The sequence below is a fragment of the Pantherophis guttatus genome, chromosome 2 (genome assembly GCF_059756535.1).
Source record: "Pantherophis guttatus breed Tessera chromosome 2, ASM5975653v1, whole genome shotgun sequence".
NCBI classification, from domain to species: Eukaryota; Metazoa; Chordata; class Lepidosauria; order Squamata; family Colubridae; genus Pantherophis; species Pantherophis guttatus.
The window spans coordinates 208,562,764-208,584,693 of NC_142064.1; the positions used below are offsets into that span (position 1 = coordinate 208,562,764).

General features: G+C 41.3%; 1 protein-coding gene across 2 annotated transcripts in view; it reads left to right on the forward strand.

The window, feature by feature from the left end:
* Positions 1–3,073: 3,073 nt before the first annotated feature.
* LOC117679059 (acylamino-acid-releasing enzyme-like) overlaps positions 3,074–21,930 on the forward strand; it is a 34,540-nt gene continuing 15,683 nt past the window's right edge. The window contains exons 1-10 of one of the 2 annotated variants that reach the window (XM_034440688.3): positions 3,074–3,477; positions 3,638–3,758; positions 5,783–5,909; positions 12,468–12,555; positions 13,536–13,611; positions 16,579–16,697; positions 17,494–17,631; positions 18,887–18,978; positions 19,634–19,674; positions 21,335–21,456. In XM_034440688.3, the coding sequence (XP_034296579.2) occupies positions 3,445–3,477; positions 3,638–3,758; positions 5,783–5,909; positions 12,468–12,555; positions 13,536–13,611; positions 16,579–16,697; positions 17,494–17,631; positions 18,887–18,978; positions 19,634–19,674; positions 21,335–21,456 (957 nt within the window). In that variant the 5' untranslated portion in view covers positions 3,074–3,444. The remainder of the gene's footprint in view (positions 3,478–3,637; positions 3,759–5,782; positions 5,910–12,467; positions 12,556–13,535; positions 13,612–16,578; positions 16,698–17,493; positions 17,632–18,886; positions 18,979–19,633; positions 19,675–21,334; positions 21,457–21,930) is intronic. The other variant, XM_034440678.3, reaches the window with a different exon arrangement.

Genomic DNA, 21,930 nt, shown 5'->3' on the forward strand with positions numbered 1-21,930 from the left:
TGGTGGTGTTAGTGTTGGCAATTTAGCTGGGTGAATCATGTATCATGCACATATAGCACATATAATGCAAGGTTGTCCTCAACCTACAATCATATTATGGTATCATATTATGCACCATGGTATCATGCTGCACCGGTTGGAAGGGTTAGGGGTGGGGGGCACCGTGTTGCGGTGGTTCTCCTTTCTCTCTGATCGGTCGCAGTCTGTGTTGACGGGGGCAGAGGTCGACCCCGAGGCCCCTTGTATGTGGGGTGCCACAGGGGTCGGTTCTCTCACCCCTTCTGTTCAACATTTATGTGAAGCCGCTGGGCGAGATCATCCGTGGTTTTGGGGTGAAGTATCATCAGTATGCTGATGATACTCAGCTATACATCGCCACCCCAGACCACCCCAATGATGCCCTTAAAGTGATGTCCCAGTGCCTGGAGGCTGTACGGATCTGGATGGGGAGGAACAGACTCAGGCTCAACCCATCCAAGACCGAGTGGCTGTGGTTTTCGACGTCCCGATATAGTCAGTTGGTGCCATCACTGACTATTGGGGATGAGTCATTGCCCCCCACGGAGAGGGTTCGCAACTTAGGCGTCCTCTTGGACTCACGGCTGTCTTTAAAAGAACACTTGACGGCTGTGGCCGGGAGGTCTTTTTATCAAGTTTGCCTGATTCGCCAGTTGCATCCCTTTCTGGATCGGGACTCGTTAAATACGGTTACTCATGCCCTCGTCACTTCACGCCTGGAATACTGTAATACTCTCTACATGGGGCTCCCCTTGAGGAGCACCCGGAGGCTCCAGCTGGTCCAGAATGCGGCCGCGCGGGTAGTTATGGGAGCAGCATGGCGCTCCCATGTGGCTCCCCTCCTGCGCGAGCTGCACTGGCTCCCTGTGGTCTTCCGGGTGCGCTTCAAGGTCTTAGTTACCACCTTTAGAGCACTCCATGGCTTAGGACCGGGGTACTTACGAGACCGCCTTCTGCCACCAATAGCCTCTCACCGCCCAGTACGCTCCCATAGAGAGGGGCTTCTCAGGGTGCCGTCAGCCAAACAGTGTCGACTGGCGGCCCCCAGGGGGAGAGCCTTTTCTGTGGGCACCCACCATCTGGAACGAGCTCCCCCCAGAGATACAGAAGATTCCGGATCCGCACTTTCCGCCGTGCCCTCAAAACATTCCTGTTTCAGCAGGCCGGCCTGGCCTAACTTTCCCTTTATATTGCTTTCGATTTTATTTTAAACTGGGATGTCTTGAATTATCTAGGACCAGAGTGTTTAGTATATTTTAATTGGTTTTTGTTTAATTAACATTTGTATTACATGTATTTTTTATCGTTCGCTGTTCACCGCCCTGAGTCCCTTAGGAATAGGGCGGTATATAAATTTAATAAATAAATAATAAATAAATAATAAATATTGGAGCTTGCCCAAGATAGTTCTCAACTTAAAACTGAAGGAGTGAGAAGATGCCTATCCAGTAAGTAGTAAAGCAGTTCACCACATGACCATACCTGGTTTTATGACCTTTTTTGCAATGGTCATTATGTGACCAATAGTAAAGCATACTTTGTTCACTAAGGGCCATTTTTGATGAAACAAAATAGATCTTGGTTTTCAGCAAAAACATCCTAAAATGCAGTCATAGGACGTTGCAAATGGCCATAAATGCAGGCTGTTTGCCAAGTGTCCAACATAGTCATGTGACTGGTATGTGTGTATATGAGTGAACTTCAGAATTCGGTCATAAGTACTTTTGGGGGAGCACCATTGTAACTTCAAATGCTCACTAAGCATCTGGATGTAAGTCTACTGTATTAAAACACAGAGATACAGAAAGTTTCTGTTCTGATCTGGCTCCCAAACATGACAAACCCACTGTAGTTAAATCAATGATTCTTTTGTTAGGAGCGCCAGCAGCCCCGGCAAAAGTCTCTCTCACCCAGCAGGCTAACAAGCCTGTCCAGCAGGGAAGTGAATAGTTGTCTGCCACACCTATTCATTTCTGTCCCCTGCCTTTTATCCCCAGAGCTAGAGTGGAGCTTTGCTAGCAGTGGTGGGTCTTCCATCCCAAGTATCGGCCCATAGATTACCACTGCTTTCCTCTCCTCTGCCTTCTGTGCATCCACGTGTCAGGCACTGGACCCAGCTGTTCCTCTTCCTCATCAGCCACCTCCAGACATGGGGGCTATTGACTCCATTTGAGAGCTGGTGGACGGCCCAGGCTCTGCCTCTGTCTCTTATCTCTGACAGCTCCATTCCCTCTTCCCACTCTGAGCTCTCAGGTTGCCTTGATGCTGACCCTGACTCCCAAGCCACCGCCTCCTCTGATCCAGTTGCTGGAGGGGCCGGCAGCCGACAGGCCATAACAGTTTCCTTTGATCAAATAACATGGATTAAGGATATGCATATTTATATTCTTTATAATAGGAGAATATAAACAGATGATATTCCCCATAAATGAATTTAGCCTCTAGCCTCAATGTTTGTTGAAAGTATTTCTTTCTCTTCTGCCAGAACAACTTCTGAAGTGCTTTACTGATGAATCCAATCAGAGAACCTTTGCCTAGGAAGACACAAGATGAAGGGATAACTGGGTGAAAAAGACAAAGTGGGGGGAATTATTCTGATACTGTGATAATACCTGATTCTTGTAACTGGTGAATAGTGTACATCTGTAAGCAGCCGGCATGAAAATCAGCTCAAAAAGGAAAAGCAAAAAAAATAAAGATCAATTTCCTTAGTAGAAAAAATGCTGGTTTTTCATAGCTTATGGTGGCCCTACTCCTAAGAGTTTCTTTTTGTTGTTGTTACAATGTCTACTTTATTTTTTATTTTCCCCCTATTATGGCAAAAAAAAACTACATTGCGTGCTTGCACACTCCCGCTTCGTCCCGTAGTCAATTCATTCCGCTACGGCTTTTTAGGTTCGCATGACACGAGCGTATCGCCAGCCACGCTGCTGGTTTCAAGCTACTGTATACCCGCCAGCCGAAAATAGCTCTGCTTTTCCCCTCCGCCTTCCCTTTGCCTGTCCAGCCCTGCGCGTCCTCTTCCCTATCCCCACGTTTTGCCGTTTTGACAACTGATGGGCGGATTGCGTGAATGAGCCTGGGAAGCAAAATAAGCCGCGTTTGGACGTTTAGGTTGGACGCCCGCAGGAGAAGAAACGCCGGAGGGGAAAGCAGCGCGTTGTCTTCCCGGGCGCCTGAAGCGCCGGATGCCAAAGCCGCGCTCTGCCCTCCCGGGCTGTGAGGAAGACGGGCGAGATGAGGCTGGTCCCGCCTTTTGCCATCTGGCCGAGCCAATCACCGCGGCTATTCCTTATCTCGCGCCCGCTTGTTATACTGCAGCGTCGGCCTTTCCGAAACTGAGCGGACGCACCTGCACTCGCGCCTGCTTTTTGCTCTGCCGGGGCTCGGACAGGTTTTCGGGCAGCGGGAGAAGACGGGGGTATCATGGCGCGCAGCTCGGAAGGCGCGAGAGAAGCGGTAGGGCGACTCTGAGGAGAGGAGTGTAAAGGAAGGGAGGCAGGGAGGCAGAACTGGCCCCGCTGCGTCCCCGGATGGCGAAGAAGAAACGGGGAAGCGGCTCCTAAGGAGGCGCCCTCAACTCATCGCTTTCTCTCTCTCTCTCTCTCTCTCTCTCCAGCTGTCCGGCCGAATCGGGACCGTCTACCAGGAAGTCAGCCGCTTTCCGTCAGTGACTTATGCCAACGTGGGACCCGAGATTGCTGCCCGTTGTGGTGCCAAGTGCCTGCCCCTCTACACGGGTGAGCCACTTCACTGGAGCCCCTGTTTCTTATTCCAGCTAGTCCTGGCTCTCAGAGTACAAGGTGGTCCCTCGAATTACAACAGTTCGTATAGCGGCCATTCAAAGTTATAACCGCACCTGGAGAAAAAATGTGACGTATGACCATTTTTCATGCTTACGACCATTGCAGCATCCCCATGGTCACGTGATCAAAACTGAGAGGCTTGGCAACTGATTCATATTTATGACTGGATTGCAGTGTGCCAGGGTCATGTGATCACCTTTAGCAACCTTCCGGCAAGCAATCTCAATGGGGAAGCCAGATTCGTTTAACAGTCGTGTTGCTAACTTAACAATTGCAGTGATTCACTTAACAGCGGTGAGAAAGGTCATAAATTGGGGCAGAATTCACTTAATAAATGTCTCACTTAGCAACTTTTAGAAATTTTGGGCTAAATTGTGGTCGTAAGTCGAGGACTACCTGTAGTCTATGTTAGGAAGGGAACAGCGTTACTTTCAAGTTCTCTTGGTTTGCCGGTTTCTTGAACTACCTATGAATGAGATAGTGTTTGAAGTACTTTTTGCATTTTGCAAACATGGGAAAATGGGCTGGCACAAGCTGATGTATAGTCTATCAATTGGATAAACTTTGTTTAGCCTGTGCCTTCTGTACATTATGATTGAAGATGAGGGAGTCTTGGAAGGGGAGAATTCTGAGTGCAATTGAATAGTAAAATAAAATTAGGCATATCTCCAGTGTTAATTTTGTTTTGTCAAATACACTAATAACCCTTCTAGCTGAAAATGCAAAGGTCTGCAAGTCCTAATATTAAAAGTCGAAGAGCACAGCGAAATAATGGCATTAAAATTCAATATAAGGAAGAGCAAACTAATGACAACAGTGGAATAACCAGTCCTACAATTGACAATGAAGCTATCAAAGTGGTAGTGGAGAGCTTCTGCCTTTTAAGATCAACCTTCAATAGTAAAGGAACAATCAGTCAAAAAATAGACTGCAGATTAGCATTTGCTACTGCAGCCATGAAGGTCTTGGAAAAGATAATCAAGTGCCAAAACGTGTCTATACCTACAAAAATCAGAATTGTACAGACAGTGACATCTATGGAAGTGAAAGTTGGACTTTAAAGAAGCAGGATAGGAAGAATCCCTTTGAACTTTGGTGTGGCAGAAGAATACCATGGGCAGCCAAGAAAACAAACCAATGGATCATATGGGACAAATCAGCCCAGAGTTCTTACTGGAGGCACAAATGATCATGCTCAAATTATCCTATTTAGGACACATATGTAAAGAACCAGCTTTCTGGGAAGATGGAAGGAAAGAGAAGAAGCAAACAATAAGCAATGGGTGGGATCAGTTATAGTGGCAATGAGTGCATTGTGGGAGACTTGATAGACCAGGTTAAGGATAAATCTTAGTGGAAAAGATCTATCTATGTAGTCATTAGGAGACAAAAATGACTAGATGGCACATAATCACTTTACTGTTCATGTCCTCAAGTATGTGTTTAAGACTATGCTCCGGACTTTAAAGAAATTGAGTTTTAGACTTCTGATCAAAGCTTGTTAAATATGGAACAGTATAGCTTCTTGTCTGAACTTCTACCACAACCAAGACAACAACAACAATTGCCTGGCAGCTCTTAGAAGAACAATACAATATCAGACTAGTCTGACTTGCTTCTCTCTTTCATTTGATCAAAGATATTAAAAGAGAAAAGGTATCTAATAAAGGCCGAATTGTAATGGCAACTGACTCATCATTTGAAGACCTGTTTGGGGACAGCACCTTCTGGAGAAAATCTATTGATGTGTTCACTGAGTCAACGTTGATTTGGTGGCATATCATCAGTCATAACTATGTCATATTTCTAAGTGGGATATCGCATTATTTTTTTAAAATATATTTTAACCCAAAAAAATTTAAAGAGTAAAATATTAGTCATTTCAAAGACAACAATATTATATACCAAAGACCTGGGCAAGCCTCAGCTTTCTCACTCAACTTCCTCCTTTTCTGCAGAGTGGCGCCACACAGATCTGGAGCGCCATCAGAAACTGCGATTCAGTCGCCAATACATCCTTCACCACGATGGCAGAGAAATAGTTTCTGTTACTCCCGTTGGTGTGCCAGCTGAGATTCACAATCAGTACGTAAAACATCTATGTTTCCTCACGTCTTTTTCATGTTTTAGAAGTTCTTGCCCAGCTTATTTTATTTAAATCAATATATATGGTCACCCATCTCACAAATGCAACTCTGGTTAGCTGATAAAGACTTAAAATACCCAGCGCATTCTCCTCCTACCTGACTTCATAGGATGGATAGAAATAGTGGAAGTAAGGTAGTCCCTAAAATACCTTGGCCACCATTTAGTAGTTTATGCTTAATCAGGTGCAATAAAATAGCTATTGGAGTAAGGATAATTAGCTTTCCTTAATCTTGAAGATGGATGATAAAGAGTTCCAAGGTCTTATTTTTCTGTGCCATTAGCTGCATGCACACTTAGTTTCATGTTGCACCAGTCTAATTCCTACTGATTATACTTCATTCAGGTTCACAGCAAAGGGCTTCCCCAGCTACCTGAAATTCTTTGGCCAGAGGTAGTAGGGGTCATAGGATTGCATAGGCATCAGTCGTTTTTTTTTTTTTTTAATTTTTTATTTATTTCTTTACAACAAAATATTTATTCACACACAGATCGCGACGGGCGCTTTACACAGTATATTAACTTCAGTCAAGATATACAAATAAAAAAATCTACACTAACCTTATCCTTTTTTTATTCTATTATTCAACCAGATATATCATTGGTCCCAACATTGAAAATATACGGAATCCTTTTGATCTCTCAGAATTTTTGTTAACCTGTCAGCTTCCGCATATTCGATAATTTTTCCCAAAATCAAATCTTCAGCCGGTAGGTCTTTCCCATTCCAATGTTGAGCAAAACATATTCTTGCTGCAGTTGTGATATATGTAATCAGACACCATATATTCGTGCCTATCTTCTGGCCTAATATTTAATAGATAATATTCTGGTTTCAATTGTAATTTATATCCCGTGATTTCTGATATCCACCTCTGTATAAATCTCCAAAATTCGATTACCTTAGGGCAGGTCCACCATATGTGATAGTAAGTACCTATCTCCCCACACTTCCAACAGTTTGGGGAGAGTCCTGGGAACATTTTGGCTAATCGAGCAGGAGGGAGATGCCATCTATACACCATCTTATACAAGTTTTCTTTGTAAGTGGCTGCCATTAGAAGTTTCAATTGTTTCGTCCATATTTCTTCCCATTTTATCAGTTCAATTGAGTAACCAATATTTCTCCTCCAGGCGATCACTGAATCTTTAACAATCTCATCCCCTATCCAATAGGTTATTAATAATTTATAGATCTTAGATAATATTCTTTCCTCCTTTCCTAATATAATACTATCTATTTCTTGCTGGATCATATCTATACCACTTTGTTCCTTGTCTTTCTTATATTTAGAGCTGATCTAGGCATAAGACCACCAGTCCAATTTTATTCCTTGAAGCTCTAACTCAGTTCTTGTTTTTAAGCAGCCTTGGGCGTCCAACAATTCCCGGTAGGATAGATGTTTTTCTTTTTTGTAAAGCGAACTATATGTTGTAGCTTCTAACGGGACTAACCAAGAAGGGGTCGGGGAGTAGAGTTTACCCTTAATTTTCCTCCATGTATCAGTTAGGATATTCCTTACATAATGTCCTGCAAAACTCATATGTTTTTTAACCTTATCTTGCCAAAGAAAATAGCGCCAACCCTGTTGTAGCCCCAAACCTTCCAGAATCAACAACCGTCTTCTTCTCAGCAGGATCCATTCCCTTACCCAAACTAAATTTGCAGCCTGATAATAATATTCCCATTTTGGTAAGACAAATCCCCCTCTTTCTTTCACCTCTTGAAGCATTTTAAGTTTAATTCTGGGCTTTTTATTTTGCCAGATAAATTTAAGGACACATTGATTTAACTTTTTGAAAAAATTGTTGTCTAGTCTAGCTGGTGCTGTATAAAATAGATATGTCCATTTTGGGAGGATATAGGATTTTATAATCGCGATCCTACCTAATAGAGATGTCTGAAGGTTCTTCCATTTCTCTAAGTCCTGTTCTGTTCATTGGAGTAATTTCAAAAAATTATCTTCTTTAATTGTGCATTTGGCTGATAATATAATACCTAGATATTGTAATTTATTGACAATTTGGAATCCCAAATTCGCTTCTAATTCCTTCCCCTGCTTTGTTGTCAAATTTTTAATCATAACCTTAGTTTTTTCTCTGTTTACTTTTAAGCCCGCTACATTTCCATATTTTCCTAACTCATAAGTCAAATTCGGACCCGATAAAATGGGATCTTCCAATATAAATACTAGGTCATCAGCATATGCTTGTACCTTTTATTGTTGGTTCTTAATATGCAATCCTTTTATCCCCGAGTTACGCCTAATTTCCCTCAATAAAGGTTCTAATGTTAGAATGAATAACAATGGAGATAGCGGGCAGCCCTGTCTAGTTCCTTTCTCAATGCAGATTTGTTCAGAAACATCTCCATTAATTAGAATTTTAGCAGACTGCTTCGAGTAGATTGAACAAATTGCCTGGATAAACCTTTCCCCAAATTGCATATGTTGTAATAAACCCACTAAAAAACTCCAACTCACTCGATCAAAGGCCTTTTGCGCATCCACAAAGACCAAAGCCAATTGTTTATCAATATGGGTTTCATAATGTTCCAAGACGTTCATAATTATTCTCACATTATCTCTAATCTGCCTACAAGGTAAGAAACCATTTTGATCTTCATGTATAAATTGACTTAGGAAACCTTTTAGCCTTTCTGCTAGTACTGCCGCAAATAGTTTGTAATCTGCATTAAGAAGCGAAATAGGTCTATAATTCTGGATCAGGGATAAGTCACTGCTTTCCTTCAGCAAGAGGGTTATTAATGCTTTTGACCAGGAATTCGGAATCTGTCCCTCCCAGATTACCCCATTAAATAATTCTGTCATACAAGGGTTTAAGACTTCCCAAAGTGCCTTATAATATTCTGTTGGGAGGCCATCTGTACCAGAAGTCTTTCCTGTTTTTTGTTTTCCCATAATCCTTTCAATTTCCCCTTCGGTTATCTCTCTGTCCAGTATTTCCCTAGACATGTCCGATATTTTGGGTAGGTCAGATTCTTCTAGATATTTCTTTATTTCCTGCTCGGACTTATCCTCTTTTCTATATAGATCGGTATAAAATTCCTGCGCTATTCTTTTCTTCCCTTCTTCCCCTGTAATCCATTCACCATTCCCATCTCTCAAGTTGTGAATTCTACTCCTTTCCTTTTCTTTTTTTAATCGGTATGTGAGCCATCTTCCCTGTTTATTTGCGTTTTCAAATTGTCGTTGTTTCATCCACCTAATTTTTTTTTCTAAGTCCTCTTGATCTAATAAGTTAATTTGATGTACTAATTTCAAATTCATATTGAGTTCTCTATTGTTTGGGTCCTGTTGCAACATAGCCTCGCTTTTTGTCAAGTCTTCTAATAATTTATCTCATTTAACCCTCTCCTTCTTCCGTTTCCCCGCTATATAGTTTATCACTAAACCCCGAGACACTGCTTTAGCTGTTTCCCAGACATTTAAAAAGTTCGCATCTTCCTTATTATTTTCCTGAAAGAAAAGACCCATCTCCTTCTTTAAATAACTTAAGAATTGTTCATCTTTGAGGACCCTTACATCCATTCTCCACCTAGACCTTGTTTTCAAACCTCCCCATGATATCCATAGTGGATTATGGTCTGCCTACTCATTGATACCTATTTCTACTTTCTGTGTTCCCTGCCTCAGTTCCCCCGACATCCAAGCCGCATCTATCCGCAACCAAGATGAGTGCCTGGCGGAGAAATATGTGTACTGTCTATCTTCCGGATGTTTTTCCCTCCAAATGTCTCTAAGTTCAAATTCCTCTTGTATTTGATGACAAATAGTAGGCAATCTTTTCTTTGCTGATCTCTTTTTTCCCTCCTGATTCTTATTTCCGGATATATAGTCTTTATCCTTATCATCTATGGCGTTGAAGTCCCCCACTACACAAATGTGTGAGTAATCATATTCTATCAATTTACTATAAAGATTCTGAAAAAAAAATTTCGATTCCCATTAGGTGCATAAATACAAACCAGTAGGCATTTTTTACCACAAATTTCTACTTCGATCATCAAAAGTCTCCCTTCTTCATCTGCAAAAATTAGTCTCGAGTTTATATGCTTTTGAACATAAATTGCTACTCCTCTTTTTTTAGTTTCTGCTAAAGATGTATATAATTGACCCAATTTGGTATAATTCAGTAAATAAAGATGATCTCTTTTCACCTGTACTTCTTGAAGGCATATAATATTCAAACATGCTTTTGTTAATTTATTAAAGATCTTTTTTCTCTTATTTGGGCTATTCAGCCCATTGATGTTAACTGACAATAAACGAATTTCCTCCCCCATCCCTTCTCCCTTCTGTTGCCCTTACTTGTCTTCTACTTGGAGTTTCTTTTTTGTTTGTCTTGTTTCTCTCTGGTTTAGTCCTTCGGCTCCTATTTCTGCCTGTATCTGCGTCTGTCCTCTTCCTTTCTTTCTCCCACCTAGCTGTTCTGGTTCCCCTCTCTCTTCCTCCTCTAATAATTCTTCCCCACTCTTCCTCTTCTCCCACATCTGCTTCTAAAGGGTTCATATATCTTATAAAAAAATCTCTGACATCTGTAAGGTTATCAATTCTCACTTTTTTATCTGCCCAGGTAAATTGTAACCCTTCCGGTAATATCCACCTATATAATACTTTGTGTTTTCTTAGTTGAGTAGTTAAGAAATGATAGTTTCGCCATATTTCCCGTACCCGTCTGGGGAGTTGCTTCAGTATTATCAATAGTTTATCCTTATATGTCACCGTTTTCTCCCTGGACTTCAAAATCACTTCTTCCCTAAGAGCATTTTTGGATAGTCTAACATGGACCTCTGTCGGAAGTCTCTGCCTCCTGGCGTAACTTGTAAATACACGAAAAACGTCATCTATATCTCTCAGGACATCTTTCTTAGTTACCTCCAGAATCCCAGCCAAAATATCCGCCACAATATCTCTTAAAGGCTCCCCCCGTTCTTTCACCACATTTTGTATCCTCAGATAAAAAGATGACCTTTCCATTTCAAGAAAAATAATTTCTTCTTCAAGGGCCCTATTCACCGAGAGCTGCTCTCTTTCATTTCCATCCAAACTCTCCTCACATCGTCCCACTCTCTTCTCTACGTCTTGAACTTTACTCTCCTGTTGTGTCAACACCCCCTGAACACCTTCCAGTCTCTCGTTCAACATTTTGATATCGTTTCTAACAGCTCCCAGCTCCCCTTTAAGGTCTGATGTTAAGTCCTCTAAATTTTTGGAGATATCTTCTTGATTTTTTGTCAACACTTCATACATTGCCTGCAGCATATTCTGTATGATAACAATGGAGGTTTCCCTGCAGCAGCTAAGTCCTCCAAAGATTTAGATGATGATGAAGATGAAGATGATGCTGTAGGTGTGACTGGAGTAGCAACCGTTGGGAGTGTCAAAACTTTTTTCCCCGCTTTTGTGGTTGTTACAATTGTTGCACTTGACATCTTGCTTATAGGGGTATTCCCGATCTCTTTCAATATATCTTAATCAGCTTTTAAGTTAGTCAATTCAACAAATATAATATATTCCAAGTCCTTCACGTCAAGTTTAGTCAATAAAGATAATAGTCAATGGGGGTAACTCATTCAATCACGTACAATCAGGTACAGAACAGATTCAAATTTCTTCTCTCCTAAGAGCACAATATATAATATAATTCTACAGTTCGCCACTAGAGGGAGATAAAGTACTGTTCCACACACACACACCCTCTATTGATAGAAAAGAAGGAAGAAGAGTATTTCTCTACCAAGGGATATATCTGTCCGTTCGACCGCCGTTCTTAATTTTTAATTCTTAATTTATCAGCGGGGAGGAAGGAAATAAACCATCCAGCAATACTTCCCACCAATCAAATACAAATCCAATATTTCTTTCAGTCAGCACAATTCAATAACTGCTCGAAGTTCATGGTATGATAAACTAGCAGCCGTTTTCCTCGTCTTAGCTCCAATCGTAAAAGAGCACTCAGAACATTCCTCCACCACCACAGCACTCACAACAGGGAGATCAAAAAGATCAAAGGTCCGTCTCAGTGTGGACTAATTTTAATTAGAAGAGGGCTCTTTGCCTGTCTGCGATCGGGTTTCCCTTCCAATATAGGTAGTCATCGCTTTAGGGCTGCCATTACCGGCGCCGTCTTCCCAGCCTGTGACAGGAGAGATTTGCCTTCACGCGTCAGATTGCCACTCCACACGCGCTCTCTGCTTCTCTCCGCTTACAGCCACCTCTCCGGGGCCACCGCCGGCAAGGAAAAGCCGCCCAGGCTGGAAAGTTTACAAGAAAGGGACAGGAGCGATCTCCATACCCGTCTTGCTTGGCACGATGACGTAACCGGAAACCGCATAGGCATCAGTCTTGAATTCTCTTCCCTGTGGATCCCTGAAGTAGATAGAAAGAAATAAACTTATCTCTAAGCTTTTCTTGTAAATTGCTTCCAAGTTGGCTTTCCTGTTTATGCTGCGCCCCCTTTTCTCTTATAATACAGGCTGCTGATTGGAATGTCACCTACTGGGAAATACAAAGCTATTCTCACCCATTATTTGGAAACGGGGCAGAAACAGGAGGTCCTGGAGGTAAAGTATATGCTATTCCCGGCTGTTTCGCCTTACCTCCAAAGAGAGCAAGGATAGCACTGAAAATGCTGCATGCTGAAACTGACTGATATAGATATGGCAGCCTTAGCTACAACATAAAAGTCAGATACAGACTCAGGAGAATCAATAAGAACAAATAAAATGTTTGTTCATTAAACCTTATACCCGTGATGGTGAACCTTTGGCACGCGTGCCACAGGTGGCATGCAGAGCCATATCTGTGGGCATACGAACATTGCCCTAGCTCATGTGCGCGCTGGCCAGCTGATTTTCGGGTCTTCTGGGCCCACCGGAAGTCGGGAAATGGGCCATTTCCAGCATCTGGGGGGCCTCCAGGGGGTTGGGGAAGGCTGTTTTTGCCCTCCCCAGGCTCCAGGAAAGCCTCTGAAGCCTGGGGAGGGCAAAAAATGGCCTGCCGGGCCCACTGTGCCATTGTGTACCAAGAGTGGAGGGAGCACGGGGGGGGGGTTTATGTGCACATGCACCGGGGGGGCACATTGAATTCTGGGTGGGGGCACGCGTGTGCGTGACCCCCCACACTCCCCCCTTAGCACGCGACAGCAAAAAGGTTAGCCATCACTGCCTTATACTGTAGGTGCTGGACTTAGATCTAAGACATTTGTAAAAGGAATTAGCATAGCTAGGGTCAAATATACAGTATATGGAAACTGGTGCTTTGCAGTAACATACTGGGCATATACATCATTCTTGTCCCACTATGAATGGTAATAGTTCTACCCATGGAGACCTAGAGTTACAGATCTTAATAGGGAAATGAGTTCCAAGTAGCTCTGTGTAATTCACGGTCATCCTTCGTTTCCTCGGAGCCCCTCATAATTCAAAACTTTTTCAGCTGTAACAGTAGAACAAGGAAGAAGAATTCTGATGAGCCTGTTGATTCTTTGGCCTCAGTGTGTGGTGGCAGATTTTGCCCTGTACTGATTTCTGTGTCCCAGCAGGTTTGGAACAACAGTGGGAGGGTAAGAAATATCAATCTCACAGCGCTGGATAAACATGGCAAAGTGTACACAGATGGTAAGGGCAGTAACAGTAGGCTTGGCCGCATGCTGCTCTCTGCAGGCTTAGCGATGGTGCTTTCTCAGCCCTGTGAGCTCTGCACTCCACCAGCATAGCCCTTGACCATGCTCCTTCTTCCTACTAACATCCCTTTCCCAGTGCCAGAATGAAGTTCTCCTAGCTGTCTAGTATTGTATACTTTCTTTTTTCTTGCCTTTTCTGCAAATGGTGGTCTTCTTAAAGAGCTTTGCTGGCTATTGCAGCCTGGAGATTGCAGACTTTCAAATCTTGGTGGCAGATGTTGGGTGACATCCTGCCATGAATATCACCCATACTTTCCTGCTGCTTTGTCAAATTAATTGCGTTAATCAGACTGCAGTGCTATGTTTTGTGAAACGCAAGTGTCCCTGACCATGCAGGTTAATTTTTTTAACAGCAAGTATAGGTCTAGGCCAGGGTTCCCCAAAGTTGTCCGTATTGATCCCCAAGAGTCAATGAGACTATCCAAGGGATTGATAAATGTCTGAAGATCAAAAGGTAAAAGTCTGGGGGGGATCAATAGATGGTTGATAAATTAATAGAAGGTTGATTGGGGTCAATTAAGCTTTTGGGGTTTCTCTAGAGCTTCAGGCCAGTCCCTGGTCCACAAGGTGGGGTGCCTAGAAATGAAACAGGTTACCCAGGGTTGAATAGTCAGCCATTGGTGAAAGCAACCTTGAATTGTCTCTGTCAGATGTCGGTTTCCAGTCACTGATAAATATAGTATTGCTTGTCCTCTAATCAAACAACTTAATTTTCCCATCTCTGCTAGTTCATCTTCATCAACTGTTCTTTTGTTGTGGATATTTAAGAGTCTAGTCTCCTATCAGTAATTATATATTTTTTTAAAAAACTTCCAAGGCTGTTTTCCAATTGACTGTCCATTAGTCCAAGACAGAAAGAAAAATTTTGGTTTTGATTGAATGTTGACCTTTAAATTATTTTGTATCATCATATATATTTCGGCACAAAAATTTCTGTCTTTTTTACAAATCTACCAGGCATAATGAAATGATCCTTCATGTTGTCCACATTTCTAACTTAAATTTGAAGTAGCTTTATATATTGTAGACAGTTTTCCTACAGTTATATGTCAGTGGTACATTTTATAAAATAATCTCTTTTAGATTATAACAAAATGTAAATCTTAGTTCATTTAACCACATATTTTCTCACTGTATGTGTATTGTGTCCAGAGTTCTTAGCACATTTTATCATACAGTCTTTCACTTGTTCTACTTCAAATTTCAAGTTTATACATTTTAGCAATTAGATGTAAATACGTAGTTCACTTTCAAATTTGTCTTCTACTGCTCAATTCCAAATATTTAATAACTTTCTCAGAGGTTCTCTCCTTTCACAAATTACTCCATTCCAGTTCCCTCATTAAACACCAATTTTCATTCAGTAATTTATTACTTTATCCATAAATTCTTTGCATAGGACTTTCCTCTTCCTGTAGCTACAGAAAGAATATATTCAATATTATTATGGCTAGTGTCAAAGAAATAAAGCAGTAAGAAGCAGCAGTTGCTTCTAAAAAGGGGGATGATGAAATCTCTAATTAAAAAGAAATGTCAGCAGTGTTTTCATCACCACAAAATAGACTGGCCCTGTGATTATATTTACAGCTTTAATGTTATAAACCAGAGTTTGCAATGTAAGCCCCCAAAAGCCAAGCTGTGCTACTTGAGATTTCTTCTCTGGCTTTATTGAACATGCTACCTCTCAGTTAACAAAATCCTGAGTTCTTTAAAATATGACATACATGAAAATATGACATTTGCATTTGTGCAAAATTGTTTGTTGACTTTTATGTTGTCATAAAAGTCACAATATAACATAAATTACAATAGTTGTATAAGCGCATGGTAATCTTCAACTTTGGTTACCCTTTGTCTTTATCAACAATATATTAGAATTAAGTGAAACAGCCATAATCTTTTAAGGATAGTCAGAACTGTTATCATTTGGAATTGTTCTATTTACTTGCTTTATTTGAAACATCGGTATATACTGTTTCCGTGGAAGATATATCTAGTATGTAAAGCAAATCCACTTGCAACCTGAGGAAAAATCCCTTTGCCATCAGTGGTAGCTGTAACTTGGTTTCATCACATGCTTTAGCTTCAAATCAACCTTAAATGCTTAAAATTCTATAAAGTAGTGCTAAACACAGCAAAAGTGGAGGGAGGGGGGCTTTTGATGCAGGTAGACATTCCAGGTGACCAAGGACAAGTGACAATTGAAACATACTCTTATCACAACAGTTCCTGCCATGACAAAGAAATAAGTTGAACTTTGTATCTAGTCATTAAAAATATTCCAATCTCAGCTAATTTCTTATCTCCAGCCGTGTTGATAAATAATGGCCTATGTAATTACCTTCTAAAGTGCATAATGCACATAATCCATTTTAAATGCTTGTAACCTATATATAATCCTGGAAACTTTATTCTGGGTTGTTGGCCCCCAAAAGGTCCAATAACTTACTTTACCAATTAGCAACAAAATGATCATTTGGATCATTTGTTGTTTTGATAAGTATTCTGGGTATTGCTTCTACCATACTTCTCAATTTAAAAATTGTGAAGGGGATTACAGTAAATGCTCACACAGTATTGTAAATCATAATTTGCTCAGTCATTTTACTGTCTACATTTATACATTGTGTTAATGCACAATCCTTGATTCACAAGCCACAGTGGCTAGATCAGCTAAATGCAAATTAAACAAACCACATTAGGATTTAGATATAATATATGAAACAGGAGTCAAATGTTCATTCCTTTTAGTGGTTTTAGAAAATATACCCATTCAGGTAACTTGTGACCCACAGTTTACAATCAGCATGTAAGTTCTGCTAGCTTTTTTAGTTTGGTCAGGTGATGCTGCAAACTTGTACTCTACCTACACATGTTATTCCCTATTTCTGTCCTACCACAGAGCAGTTTCGATGCTTTGCTTGGTCCAACTCAGAAACTCAGATTGTGTATGTTGCAGAAAGAAAGCACTCTCCAAAACAACATTTTTTCTCTCAAGAGGAATTCACTGAAGCACAGGAGGTAAATAAAGAAAGCCATAGAGTTTTTCCTTTTTTTTATTTATTCAAATAACTGAACTATGTCAACTATCTTACAGTCCAAGAGGTTATTAGTAACCAGCAGCAACTTCAAAGTAGGCCTGACTCAACAGATAGGTTGATCTGCTAGCAATATTACCACTGTATTTTTATCAGTTGCAGCTTCCAAGTCACTCCAAAAACAACCTTGCATGAAGTTTGTTAAAATACCCAACCAAGAATTGATCGAAGTATTGTTTACTGTAAAGAGGACATTATAAATCCTTACTTTTGGCCCGTTGCATGTTGAATTTATATTAACCTATAGGCAAATATAAGCTGAAGAAAAAACGTACAAAATTCATCATTGCATTGCATTATTGTGTTCAGTTCCTAGAAAATAGTTTGCAAATTTTAGATTTCAAATTTGATCACTACCCAGTCTTACTAGTGGATTCAGCAAGCCTTGGGGGGGGGGAAAGCTGTAAATTATATTCAGTAAAAGGAGTGCTCATGAGGATAGGACACTGGGCTGACGATCGGCAGATCCGTGTTTGAGACCCAGTTGTTACCATGGGATGGGGTAAGCTCCCATCACATGCTCCAGCTGCTGTTGACATAGCAGTTCAAAAGTGGGTGACAAATAGATAGATGGGTACCACTTCAATGGGCCCCCAGGCAATGGTGATATCACCGTTCAATCCTTACACAATTGTAGTAGTAGTTATATTCAGTCTACCTTGTGAAAGAATATAGATACATAGCTCTCTAAAATACTTATTTATTTGATTACATTCTAGAATGAGCGGTTTGTGTACAATGACAACTGGGGAGAGACACTGAGCGACAAAAGTGTCCCTGTGTTATGTGTGTTGAATATTGAAACCACTGAGGTTTCAGTACTAGGAGACATCCCAGGGCACCTCTCCCCTGGACAGGTTAGTAGAATGCAGCCTGGTAAGTTAAATTGGGAAGAAGACAAAAACAATACCCCAGGTCTCTGCTTAAGGAGCATTACATTGGGTTTTTTTTTTTTTTGTTTGCAGAAGCATATATAAAAGAGATATATTCAGGGTGCGAGCCAGCTAGGATGAGTTTTGGAAACTGTTCTGCTCAGTTGAGCTTTAACATGGCCCTTGACATGTTTGCCTCTTTTATAAGTGCAGTTTCTATACATTACTTCCATACTTTGAATAGGTAATATTCAGTGACCTCATAATAGATGCTATGAGTATGCAAGGATAACTTTGCATTAGATAGAAAATATTTCTTATAAGTGTATTTGTTAATCTGGGGCAAGATGTTGTCACATTAACTCTCCACCCACATTTATGCTGCTACTTCCAGATGGATCATTCTTAACTCTATCAATCATAAAACATTGGTGGTCAGAAAAAAAGTGGGGAAAAAGCAGAAATTTTGGAAACAAAATGGAAATCTACATTGGTTTGAAATTGTGTAAAATTCTGTTTATGAGGCATGGTAGTAGCATGGTTTTTAAAACCATTCATTCTGTTTTCTTCCAGCTTTTCCTTTAAAGGGAAAGAAATAGGAGGAAATCTAATTGGGTTAGATTTTTAGTAGGAAATTAGCTAATCGAAGCCATGTAATTGCATTTCCTTTAAAACAGCTTGAAACACTGTTTGAAAACTGTTATTCAGTACTTAGTCTGACATTTATACTGTGCTCCAGTTCAACTGTATTGCTACTGTTTTCACTGCTGGATGGTGCCTTGGCCTTTCATGCAAGTTTAGCTGAAATGTAGAATGGCAGCAGGAATCTGTTGGAAAAAAATATATTTGCAGCAGGGGTTTGCAACATGATCGCGCATTGAAGAAGCTTCTGCGCATGCGCAGATCGCTGATGATGACAGCCAGGGTGGTGGGTGGGGCCTCCCACCAGTTTTACTACCAGTTCTTGCGAACCAGTCTGAACCGGGGGCAACTCACCACTGATTTGTAGGACTATTTCCTCCCAAGCATTTCTAACGGGGGGAGAGAGTAATTGGACAGTTACTACCAAATAGCAGTTCCAAGGATTGAATCGGCTCCTAATAGATGATCTTTTTGAAGAATCAGATCTCCTGCGCAGCATCCTTCAGATTATGGAAGAAGATTGTGGGACATAGCATAGTTTAGCACTTAGTGCTCAAAATCTCACATGCTAATACTTTGTTTTTGCTTCTCTGGCCAGGCCCTGTGGTCCCCAGGTGACAAAGGAATAATATTTGTGGGCTGGTGGCATGAGCCATTCAGGTTGGGATTATACGCCTGTTCCAATAGAAGGTAAGTAAGATCTCACAGGTTCATGAGAGCATATTATAAATGTATCTCATTTTTAGTGGGCCATCATGAAAAATTGCTTTGAAAAACTCAACAGGTTTTTATTCAATTCTGAGATCAGTAATGATTTCTGAAATTCCCCTATATCAGTTGTGTCAAAGTGGCGGCTCGCGGGCTGGATGCGTCATGCGTAGCCCTTGTCCAGCCCAGCTCCACGAAGGGGAAAAACGTCACGAAACGTCACATGATGGCAACGTGACGCCGCGACACCCATGCCCTATACGGAAATGTCAGTCAGCTTTTAAAAGCTGTCCCCCCATTTGAAACAAATGAGGGACAAACCCAACTTAATATCTGCCTTTCCTTAAACAGGATAGCCAAGGCCTGCTGCAAGTCCACACTTCCAAGAAACCACGTAAAGCATCATCCCTAGGGTTGCTTAATTCATGGGTTCTATTACCATTAGCAAATATGAGCATTTCCTACCGAAAAAGAAATTTTAAGCTTCCAAATCCTTAATGCTATACCACTTTCTTTTAAGTAAAGATTGTGAATATTGGATCTTATTGTAACATAGAGAGTTCCCTCTCAGGCTGGCATGATGTCTGGGTTGGTGGTGAAAAATGGTTCCTTCAGGTGAATCTTCTCCCTGTTATAGGTCAGCTCTATTTCTCTTCGATCTGTCTGAAAATAGCTGTGGTAAGTCATCTCAGAGATTATTTTAAGTGTCCTAAAAGTGAAGGAGTTTCTTCAAACACTTGCAGTCCAGAGAAAATGTTTTGCTTTCCCGAATCTGCCACAAACAGGTTTACACAATTGACTACGTTGTATACAGATAGTCCTCGATGTATGACCAGTTGCTTAGCGCCCATTCAAAGTTACCTCAGACTCTCTCTCCCAAAAAGGTACTTATAACCCGGTTTCAACTGCAGGGACACTGCAGCACCCCCATCTCCTCCCCCACATCCCACTGGGTCCCCCAGGTCTTTGCCTCCTCCCAAGCTGGCCACTCAGCCACACACAGGAACCTAAAATGATCAGCAGAAGCAGGCAATTCCAAAAATGGCGCCTCCTTAAAATACTGATCTCCCTACACTCTTGTGAGAAGTGCTATTTGCTTGTTGAATAGCAAAAGGTTGCCATAAAACCAGCAGCCTCTGTAAGAAAGCTGACCTTTGTATTGCATCCCATTGCATAGGCTGGGCTCCTCTGCAAAAAAACAAAAAGGTAAGTTGGGTGCTGCTGGACCGAAGAGCAGGCTGAGTACCCTTGGGTGGCTGCATGGGAATTAGGCCTCAGCCTACAGGCTGTAAACTGTTTCCATGTGCCAGTGGCTTCTACTGACAGGCTCCCTTGTGTGACTGAGCCACCGGTTTGGAAGCAGGCCAAAGCCTGCAGGGATCACAAACGATAGAGAACAGAGCACTGGGTGCCTGGGGCAGGTGTGGCTTGGTCTCCACTATGCCTCCAAGGAAGAAAGTCTTAAGGAAGTCTATCTAGCAGAACCAAGGAAAAGGACCTTCTCTGTGGTAACTCCCTCCCTATGAGGCATCATCCCTCTGGAAATAAGATTGGCACCTTGACACACTTTCGTAAGGCCCTGAAGACTTGGTTTTGCCAATTGGTCTGGACCCATCAAATGGCTCATTTGATTGTTGTCACCAGGGAGTGGGGATTTATTGCTTTTTCTTATTGTTTTTATATTGGGTTCTTATCTTTGTAAGTCATTCGAAGTCACTGAGAGTGAGTTGGGTGGCCATATAAATTTTCTTAAATAAATGAATAGTTGTAAGTTGAGAACTACATGAAATATACAAATGTGGGTCAAGTGTTTTGATTTCTGGTAACTATAAAGAAGAAAAGTACTGCTTTTCTTTCTTTAGGACACCAAAGGAAAAACATCAAGCCTTCTTGTTGCGTTTTTGATTACCGCCAAAGTCATGTCAAATACTGGGATTCTGCAATGTAGGGATACTGTTTCTAATATTCTCATATTTTGAGTGGAAGCCAGAGAATTTCCAGAGGTGTGTCATTTTCTGATGTCTGAACTTTGAGCAAGCATAGTTGTTGGGCATTTCAAAGTTCATATACTGTAGTATCTGTAGCCATTGAGCTGAAATGTTTTCTATATTGAAAGCATCACGAAATAGATTCTCAGAAGGAACTTTGGAAGAACAAGTATAGGCAATACTTTCAGAATGTAAATTTAAATGTTAATTCATGTTCTGGTACTGTTATCACTTTGTCTTTGGTCAATTGTTGCAACAAAATGAGATTAAATAACCTTTCTTATTGCCACATATGTAGTTGTCTTAAGACACAACTCCTTCCTCAACTTTGCACCCCATTCTGGTTGCAGAACTCTTGACTTCAGATGATCAGTCTGTCTCTTCTCCCCGGCTCAGCCCTGACCAAACTCACCTGCTGTACTTGGAGGGACCAATGTTTGGGTCTCATCGCCAGTGCTTGAAGCTACAGTTGGTGAGCGCCTGAAAATATGTTGTCTATACCTGTCAACTTAGACCAGCTCAAAGGAACATTAGTTCATCCTTTCCGTTCCAAAATTCCTTTCTCTCAGAAATAATAATCATGCCCCTGCATGCTATTTCCACTCTCGGGGCTTCCATTTCTCAAAGATGGGGAAAAGAGGATTTCTCAGTGGTCCAGTCCTCCCTCCCAAATAAGGGTTTATTCTCAAAAGATATTTAATAAACTAAAACTAATTGGATTCAAACATTCTACTAAGCCATAAAGTACTGTTTATAAGGCTGGGTTCGGTCAGTACACTAAGCCAAAACCATCACATTATTGCTTGGCATGATGTATGACTCCACCATAAAAAAACTCCCAATATTTTCAGTCAGAAATACCAGGCCTAACATATCTGAAAGACTGACTTCCTAGACTAGGGGTGTCAAATTTAAGGCCCGGGGTCTGGATCTGGCCCACGGAGTG